This window comes from Indicator indicator, chromosome 1 (assembly GCF_027791375.1).
Source record: "Indicator indicator isolate 239-I01 chromosome 1, UM_Iind_1.1, whole genome shotgun sequence".
Lineage (NCBI taxonomy): Eukaryota > Metazoa > Chordata > Aves > Piciformes > Indicatoridae > Indicator > Indicator indicator.
The window spans coordinates 118177202-118187185 of record NC_072010.1 but is presented as its reverse complement, the minus strand read 5'-3'; the positions used below and the strand labels follow the sequence as shown (position 1 = coordinate 118187185).

At 40.3% G+C, this 9984-nt stretch overlaps 1 protein-coding gene across 1 annotated transcript in view; it reads left to right on the top strand.

The window, feature by feature from the left end:
• The first annotated feature begins 160 nt into the window (after positions 1-160).
• HSF2BP (heat shock transcription factor 2 binding protein) overlaps positions 161-9984 on the top strand; it is a 32337-nt gene continuing 22513 nt past the window's right edge. Inside the window, exons 1-3 of the mRNA XM_054390020.1 lie at positions 161-196; positions 2044-2194; positions 6482-6585. Coding sequence (XP_054245995.1) covers positions 161-196; positions 2044-2194; positions 6482-6585 — 291 coding nt within the window. The remainder of the gene's footprint in view (positions 197-2043; positions 2195-6481; positions 6586-9984) is intronic.

Here is a 9984-nt window from a genome sequence, read left to right as displayed (position 1 = left end):
CTTGACCCGCGGCTGGGACGCACCCTGGCCCAACCCACAGCGGGGAGGGAGGGGCTACGGCGAGGGGTAGGTCGGTGGCACGTCGTGACGGCGGAGACGCGATCTTCACACCCTCAGTCCGTCGCTCGGTCCCACGAGGCTGGTGGCGGCCGAGGGCGCGATGTGGCGCCGCGCAGGCCTCACTGGCGACGCGCAGGTAGCGCGTGCGGGGCTCGCACCTGGACACAGCCTTGGCCCGAGATGGCCTGGCCGCGGGACCGCTCCTTCTCGAAGCTCTGCCCGGCGCGGAGTCGGGTTGTGAGGGGGCTCTGCCGCGGAGGAAGTGAGGGGGGCAGCCTGCCTGCCGGGCGGCTCTTCAGCTAGGACTCACGGGGCTCTGAGGGAGAGATGGCGGGGCCCGCGGAGCTGAGCGAGGTGGAGTGCCCGGCAGGGTTAGCACTGGGAAACCGGCTGTGCGATGCACACAGGAGCTCAGCCCCTGGGGTCGACGTCTGGCGGCTTGGGTGGGCTCCTGCCTGCACTGTTGGCTCGTAATACACCTATGGGCAAAAATGAGGGGGAACTTGGTGGTGGCAGTGTAGAGGAGTGTCAGAAAAGCCCAACACCCTGATGTGGTTGTTCACTGCTGGGTGCTCAACACCTGCCAGGACCACTCCTTGATTCAGCCCCCCGCCAGGCTAGGAAGGGGAATTCACACAGAGGTACATGACGTAAGCTGAGGTACATAACTGATAACCTGACACTTGCACAAAGAGGTCTGTGAGGACCAAAGTCAAGTTTCCTATGTCCAGTGACTTGCCATTACTGTTAAGGCCTGGACAGAAAACTACACTGACTGTTTTGCTTTTAACACATAGTTGTGGTGGGAGAAGATGAGTATCTGCTTCAGCAAAGAAAAACTCATCTCTTGGAACTGCAGTATTGCAAAGATAAGCATTTACAGCGGGAATTACAAATTTTGCTTTTTTTTGGGGTATATTTAGTATCTCAGTTCCAGTACTTTGGTAGTGTATTTTATTTGAATTTAGCTTCTGCCAGTGATCTGAGCAGGTTTTATGCCAAAGTTTGCTTCAATTTTTGGCAATACTGAATTGCATCTCTGTCATTGCTACGTGACTGGTTGCTGACTTGCAGGTGATTCTTTTCTATGGGGTTCTGTTGCCATTTATTCTATACTTTATTGAGACCTAAATGAGTTTTATTTTTCCTGAATCATGTAACATGATGTTATGTGGCTGTACTAAGTTTGCCACTACCACTTCCCAATAATAAAGCAGCTTAGAGCATACTATTCAGGTTAGAAGTAAAATCTTCCATAACTTCATTGCCTCTCAAACAGGGAAGCTGGAACTGGCCTGCTCTGTCCATACAACTGCCTGGTCTGAAAGATAGCTGAGAAAGAGAGAGGGAAGCAAAGCTGAAAGGAAATGTTTAACTTGAGGAAGTAGAGAAGCTGAAAGAGAGAATTATAGAAAGTACTTGGAAAGGAGAGAAATGCCACAGTAGCATTGTCTGTACCAGTGATAATGACCTTTGACTTGTGTAACTGGGCTGGAAAACACTGAGGGGATAGCATGTTTCATACCTACAGGAGATAGTTTGTTGTGGTGTTATGTAGTATCTTCCCTGTGGAACAAGACGTGATACATAAGGGATCTCATTTTCTTCTGCACCATTCTCAGGGCAGTATGAAATGGATATGTTACAGGCAAAGGACCTTAAGCCTTGTTTTATTTCTACATGTATATGGTGGCCTTTTTAAGATACGACTGTGCATATGTAGTTACATCAGAAACTGGAGTTTAGCAGGAGTTTTTGGTACAGAAATTTCAATATAATTTATAAATTAATGCATATTCTCTTTGACTGTGTAAAGTTACAGCAGCAATTTGTCAGAAGAGGAAACTACCAAACTTTTTTTTTTTCCTTAACTCAGGATTAATTTTTGTCTCAGAGAAGGGGTTCAAGCAGAAAAGCACTGTGAGGCTGTAACAGTGCCATTGGTTGGTCATTGATTTGTTTGCTTGTTTTCTTTTATTTCAGAAGGCTGAAACCAAAGAGGAATTTGTTAAAGTTAGAAGGAGGGACTTGGAAAGGCTGACAACTGAGGTTATGCAATTGCGGGATTTCTTACCCAGAATAGTAAATGGTGATGTCCTGGGGGCATTCCAGAAACTGGATGCTATTGAATCAAGTGAGTAGTACCATGTTACATGCTCTTACAGTTTCTGCCAAAATAACTTAGAACAAACTGTCATGCCCCTATGAATAGTTGTAGAGTTCGTGGTGGTATGGCAGATTAAACTATGGTGGTGTTCATTGAGTGCTTCTGCAGACTGATGCATTTGTAATGAAGAAAATTACAAACTTAATTAGAAATAATTATACATGTCAAATTAATATTTTAAAATATTCTGCTGTTGACAAAAACATAACAGTTTCCTTTACTGCCTGAATTGTCAGGAAAAAAAAGTGATTCCTCTTAGAAAAAAGGTGAAATCGTTGTTTTCAAAAATGGCACTTTAGATGCACAACAAAACCGGGTGGTAAATAGCTGTGGGTGAAAAGTTTGAAGGAAGAGAGAATGTTGTTGTATTTAGCCTGTCTTGGGTTTTAGCTTGCATTCTTTTATTGCCATGAATATTAATAATAGTAATAAAAAAACCCAAATGTTGAATACTCTCTTTTATAAAGGTCTTTTTCCTGCTCTTCTGAAAGACCCAATTTTACAGTGTTACAGTTCTCTGTTCTTTTTTGAAAGTTGCACCACTCCCACATGCCATCAGGACCAAGTCTGAGTCAGCTCCATCCCTAACCTGTAGCTTACATGCAGGAGTACAGTTCATCTGTTCTTCTGAGAACTGGTTTTGTCTGGAATGACAAGGGGCAAGCACTGAGACAGTTTATAGAGAGTGTGTCTCTTTAGAATATTGAGTGATGACATGAAATCTGATTTGCACCAGCAAGCTAAGAAAGAGTAAGATAGAGCCTTGAGGCTTGTCTTTGATACCAAGTAATATACTTGGGGGTCAGAGCTTCCATCTGTCTCAATGATCCACTCTTAGGAAAGATTCTTCCGTGCCATCAAATCCTAACAGATGTGAGAAGACTGTCCCACTTCTCTTGCTGCCAGTCGAGATGTCATCCACATCAGAAGAAGGGACATAGGATTTAGAAATGTTCTCTATGCTCCTGAAGGGCATCAAGGACTGTTTCCAGTTGCATTAAGTGTTGGAGATCCTCGGCTAATCATATCCTTGTTTTACCTACTTTTTTCAGTACTCAGTCGCAAGATTTCTCTAACCGATCCTTTGTACTCTCCTTTTGCTAGGCATCAAGGAAATCGTGTCAGGGCCTTCTGGCGGCAGGTTTGTAGCATCAATGTGAGGATTTTAGGACTTGACTTTGAGTGTTCTCCTGGCTGGCCCAGTGGTTTGTGGGTCTTTTGGAGGATCGCCTGAAGCTGATCCAGCCTTTGAACTCTTGAGTGTAGCCCCACAGTGGAAATTTCTGTAGCAGTTAATGAAGTCTTTTGCATATTTATTCAGGCTCTTGCCATTGCTTGCCCCTATGGCTGAACATGTGGTGATTTTTGCTATTCCAGTCGGCTCCTAACTCTGCAGCATGCAGTAATGTAGACTGAAATTAGGTTTTAGAGCATACAGTTCACTAAAGATTGAACATCCCAAGGACATAAGCAGTCTTCAGTCTCAGAATGGTGAGCAATTGGGTGCTGTTTGCCAAATACAGTCTCTTAATGTTGTCATATGAAGCTTATAGGAGTCCTGGCAACTACTAGAGATACTTCTTCACATTGTCCTTACAGAAGCCTAATGGGTGATTTTAACATCTAGATTTTCATCAGCTGTTGTAGTTCTTTTAAGTATTGCAAACAAAGTGGTTAGCAGGTTTACATGCTCCTCAAGAAGTGATTACAGCTGGACACTTTAAACATCTCTGGCTCTTCCAATTGTGAGAGTGGAGTTTTGAATAGCTTTGAGATACCTTGAGATCTTTGCATGTTCTACTTGTATATCCAGGTCAATAGGGTAACCATTTGCTGTGGGAGCATCCTGTAGGTGGTATCTGAGATCTGAGCTGGCAAAGGTCAGTGCAGTCAATACCTACTTTTCAGACTGGTGACAGGGTCTTCCCTAAGGCTCTTGCCAAGGTTCATTTCAGAGAAAAACAAAACAAAAGGCCTGTTTTGTTATTGCTATCCTCCTCAGGAAGAGTATATGACTCCAGGAATTTTAGAAAAATAGCTCCAACAAATTTTCTGTATTACTGTGTGTATATGTTTACTGGAACTCTATCCACTGGGGAAATGTTACTTATTTATAGTATTTAACATTGATGTAGCATTTGGATCAGTAGAACTGGAATTCGATTGCTGCTTGTCATTTATCATAATCATGCTCAGTTCTTCACCTCCTAGAGCTCTGACATTAGATCTCTGGACCACAAGATAGCCTGATGTGACCCATGGCATGGATGAGAATGAGTATACCTTGTGCCTGAAGTGTGGGCCTGCCCTTTTGCTGTGATCAGTGCCTTATTCTGCTTTTGAGTCTGCTATCTTACCCTAGGAGCAAATGCCACATCTTCTCAGAGTCCACTACAGCGGTCAAGTTACCTATTTCCTGTTTGCGTAAGGATCCATCCAGGTTGATAGTGAAAACAGCTTCTTTACTTGGTGGTGGTAGACTGTCAAGATTTTAGAATCAAGAGGGAGGGAGCTTTCTTACCAGAGGCTGGGACTTGCAGCCAGTTGGAGAACCTGTCAGTCTTCCCTGTTTGCTACTCAGGACCGTGGTGTTAAAGAGCGAGCAGCACAGCTTGCAGTCTTCAACGTTGTCAAAATGTCTGCTGCTTATTCTGCTCCCAGTGAACAATGTGGCATCTTTCTGTGTCTATTTGTTTCACCCGTTCTGAATTCAGCACAAGGCTAAAGTGATTCTTTGTTTCTTTGCTGTGAGAGAGATTTTCATTGCATAGTACTTAACTGACAAGGACAAGCAGGTTCTTGCTATGCTATTGATAATATGTGAATGCCCTAGTCATGTTCAAGATATCTTTCTCTCAAGTATTTAAGACTCATACCCACATAGAAATGGGTGCTTGGGGCTGAATTTTCTTGACTTGGTGGAAGCAAAGTAAGTTTCCTGCCACTGACCAGGGATATTGCTCAAAAATTCAGTTACTCCATTTCCCTCTTCATTCTTAATGTCAATAGCTTAGAATTGCATAAGGGCTGCATGGAAATAGTTCCTTCTGTATTTTTTTTTTGTTTGTTTGTTTGGTTTTTTGTGTATGTGACTAGATTCTTCTCCTTTATGCTTATTGCTCGAAGCGACGTGTATGTATTTGAAAGACAACATTTTGTTAATTAGGACTAAAAAAGAAATTATTTCCAAATAATGTAGAATTGCCAAATAAAATGTCAGAATCCAACCTTCTTAGATAATGGCTGAGGTTTTAAAATTATGTTACCTTTTTGTGATTGAATTTGATATACTCTCTCAAAAATAGACTACATAAAGGGAAGTATTTGAACTATGTTAAGCCAGAGACCATATTCTGATGAGTATGGTGCTCAAAGTGACAGGTTACTTGCTTTTTAAAGTAACCAAAATTGCAGTAGATGCTGCTTGGACGTTACTTTCTGGATTTACTTCCATGTGTTTCATTTTTTTCAGTATAAATACTAAGCATCCAGAAGCATCCAGGTTTTCAAGGTAGAATACCATATGCAACAATTGTTAAAAATGCCCTTCAAAAGGATTTTTTTTTTTAAACAAACAACGGAATTGTGAAATACAGCACTTGTACCTTGATTTCCACTCAGTAAAATAAAACTTCTAAATTGGAATGTATAGCATCAGAGATTAAATTTTTTAAAGGGAATTGTAAAATTTGCTTTTCACTGACATGTTTAAATAGTTTATAATGTCTTCTAATACTTCATAAACATCCATGTAAAATGTTTGGAGTAGTTGCATTTCATTCTTGCTATTTATATAATTTGTAAGTTGTGTATCCAAACTCTCGCTTTTGACTGATCTTGGTATTCTTTTTTTTAAATTTTCACTCAGTGAAATTTGCTGAATTTCAAAGATATCAAATGTGTAAACCATAATGAAATGAAAGTAGAAAATTGAGGAAAAAAAATTAAAATCCCTGTGGAGGTAGAGCTGAGTTCCATAATGATATTTTACTGGCACACAGTATTTTACAGCTAGATGTGATTCTTTCAGTCTTTTTCTGGTTTAAACCAAAACACCATATTCTTTTAGTTTCTGCTAAGAACTGTTTAAATGTGGCAAATTGCAATGTACGCTTTGGCCACAAAGAGGCGATCTAACACAAGTAAATAGTTGAAGCACCTCATTATTGTTACACTAAGTGCATCCTTTTTTCTTTAGTGCAAGCCTATGGGTCATAACTTACTACTTCATTCATCTAATTTATCCTATCACAGACATGGAGAAAAAGGAAGAGGAAATTGAGCAGCTGAAAATGGATTGTGAACACTTCAGAGCCCGTCTGGAAACAGCCCAGGCAGATTGTGTCAGAGAGAAGAAGGTAGATTTGCTGTCAGAATATTGATATTTGTATGCTTGAGTTTTAATAAGAAATGCTGTTTCCATTTTTTGTGTCCATGTCACAAAGCACATCCTCATCCTGAAAAACAATCTGGAATTTCTAGTCATGTAGTCAGGTGGTGAGTAAATTACTTACCTCAAAGTTCATAACTGATGTTTCTCCCCCCCCTCATATTTCTAGAGTAGAAGGGTCAATATTATGCCTAGAAAAAATACAGTATAAGATAATAAATAATATAATGCAGTACCAAAAACATATTCAACATGTACAAATAGAGGAACAAACTCACAGTTGGTCTCCCAGTTAGGTGCATGTCTCCTGCATAACTGCACAGATCTTTCTTCCACATTGTATGAGGTGTGGGTGTATAGGGTTGCATTCTTGGCAGGGTTTGTTTTAGTGTATGTGAAGTTAAAAATCAGCCATTAGCATTTTTTTTATGTTAACATATCAGAAGTAAAACATTGGTTGTTCAGAAAGATTGTGGTCTAGCTGGCATCAAAAGATCCTTTACAGAATCAGTTCTTTTGAATTTAATGTTAACTTTAATGTATTTTCAAAGAGATCGATAGAAGATAATGTAAGCAGCACAATGTACAAAAAGAAAGTGGCTTCTTTTTTGGCTTGCTGTGAACTCGGTACCTTTGTTTAGTTTTAATAGTCTTTCTCAAAACATCTATTGATCCAATTGCCATGTACAGCTGTGAGTCAAGGAACAATTACAGGGCTCCTTTTGCTCTGTCAATATTGTATTTAGTGATTGTGAGAGGGGAGATTCTTAACAATTAAGGAATAGCAGAGACCGTGACTTCTCAGACTCTGGGTATTCTGTGAAGCTGTTTGGCTTCAAAAAGGATCACACAGACTAATGGCTTAATTTTTGAGGGAGGTGAGAGAACCAAATATGATTTTCTGCTTCAAAAGTTTATTTCCTTGGAGCTGATAGCTATCTTCAGTAGTCAGCAGGAACTTACTTTGTTTGGGTTCCAGAGTTAGCATCTGCCAGCGCAAAGATAAATGAATCTACAGAAATTATTTCCTTTTGGAAAAGGAATAAATGAAAACGTTCAGACCTGCAGTTTTAGGGCACATCTGCACAGACAAATTTTGGAATGAAGTTTGGTATGAATGTAAAATATGATGGAATAGTTGGCTATCTGGATATTCCTTACTTCAAACTAGCTAGCTTCTGGGATAGTTATTGCAGTCTAGCAACAGGCACTCATTTAGTTTTGCTGTGCAGTCAGGTCCTAAATCTGCAAGAGCTGATGCTGGTGCTTTACATATTAACAAAGTTGGTCCCACCCTTAATTCATGGAACATGCTTTAGATTTGTAATTTCTTTTGTATGAAAGTTTTACTTAAAGTATGGATAATTTATTAAGAGTATTTTTCTTGGTGTTCCTGATCAAAGCTGTTTTTGCTGCTGTGCAATATGCACTGCTTGTCTGAATGGCTTCTGCTGCATGCTACAAAGGTGTATTTGTCTGAGTGGATTGTGCCTACATTGTGAAATTGTTTAAATCTTTGTGATAAAAGAAGATGGTGTATTGTATATGTGTGATTTTTTGTGGCTGTTAATCACTTTTTTTACATGGTGTTTTTCCTTTGGTTGGTCTTCTCCCATAGATACTCTTCTGTATAGTCTCTGAATTATTTTTTACTAATTTATCTTAGGAAAAAAGTTATTTTATTTTTTAGTAATGTCCTTTTAGGGGATCATAAATCAACATTTTGCATTACAAAATTTCTGTGTGATGCTCTGTCACTAATTAGGGAATTGCCATGATTTCTGAACCTGAACAAAGCTTGGAGTGCACATGTTATTTATGGCTGATATCTTCCTTGTCTGTCTCTTCGTGTACTTATGCACTGCTGTATTCTTGTGCCTCCACTGTTTCCTGAAGATGGTGGTGTTGCATAGCACAGTGATTGCTTAGTGATGTGAGCTCTCAGGGGTGTCACTTCCAGCTAGGCTATTTGCTTTTGCAGACTCCATTTATTTTCCTGGCTCTTGACTGCACTGTTTTGTTTTCCTTGCTTGGTACCTTTGTTCTGATGTTGCTTTTGATCTATTAAAAATTCTGGCATTTCTTGTGCTGGCTTTGTGTCCTTCTTGGGGCATCTAGCTTTGGTATTAGAGTTTTATGTCTTGCTATTCAGTATTAGCATCCAAATGCAAAATGCAATTAATCTCTTATAAGATGCATTTTCTTAAGACAAGGACAGTGCACAACAGAAAGATGGACAATAAAGGGATTAGACAGGAAGATTCCTGATGGATATGGTGCCACAAATGTTGATAGGCCTGGCAGTAAGTTATGTAAAAGATAAAACTTGGCTAACCTGCTTAAAGATGATGAAAGAGTTAAGAAATAGGAGACTTTTCCTGGTACTTCTGTGCCTAGGGAATCAGCAGCAAGTGTCAAGTCTTTTGCATTTAGTAAAATACAAGGTGAAAGAGACTCCAGAGAGTAAATATGCACAGAAGTCTGGTTGATAAATTTAATTTGAACTTCACAAATCCTAGGCTTTGTGTTCCATTAGCAGTGTGATAAAGCAATGCAAATCAGGCTGTCAGGTGTGATAAAGGAGGCTAGGCAGGTAATTCATGAACACAGTACAAGCAGCTATGTACTGCTTAATACCCTGCTATGTAAATTTCGAGATGGCTTTGTTTCTGTGCTTTCCAAAAACTCCACACAAAACGTTGAGGGAACCCCTAAAATGATATTTATTTTAAAGTCTTGGTGGGAATACATGGTTGAAAGTTTTGTTCTGTTGACTTGCTTTCAAAACTGACATACCAAAGATTCCTTCTTGTTTCCCTGGAGTTCATCCTGATAGCTAAGTGCACAGGGGAGGTTGGACTGAGAAGGGTGCTTTCTGGGGTGAATCTGAGAATCCCATGCCCACAAAATGGGCAGAGCAAGGTCCCTCTGTTCTTTTGCCATCACATGATCTGTGATCCTCTCTCTTGCTCTCTTTTTTAATACTTGAATTAGCATGATTTTTCTTGATTGGCCTTTATCTTACCCTGCAGCACTCTAATACCACCCTCCTCAGTGTTAGCAGAAAACCTCCAGTCACCCTGAGATACCACAGACTGCAGGATCCTTGCCTTCACTTCACTGTCTGCACTAGCTCTAGGCTGAGAAGTGCAGCAGCTTTGCTACCCTTGTGGTACTTGGTAGAAAGCCAGTGAGGCCTAGAATCATACCTAATCTCGTGGTATTCTTCTGGCCAACTTGCCCTGTGATTGGAAAAAAAGCTTTGCCAAATGGAAATTGTATGCTGGTTGTGTTGCATTGCTCTTTTCTCTCTTGTGCATTGTGGCAATGAACACTGAGGACTTCACTTAGGTGATGGATGTGTGAT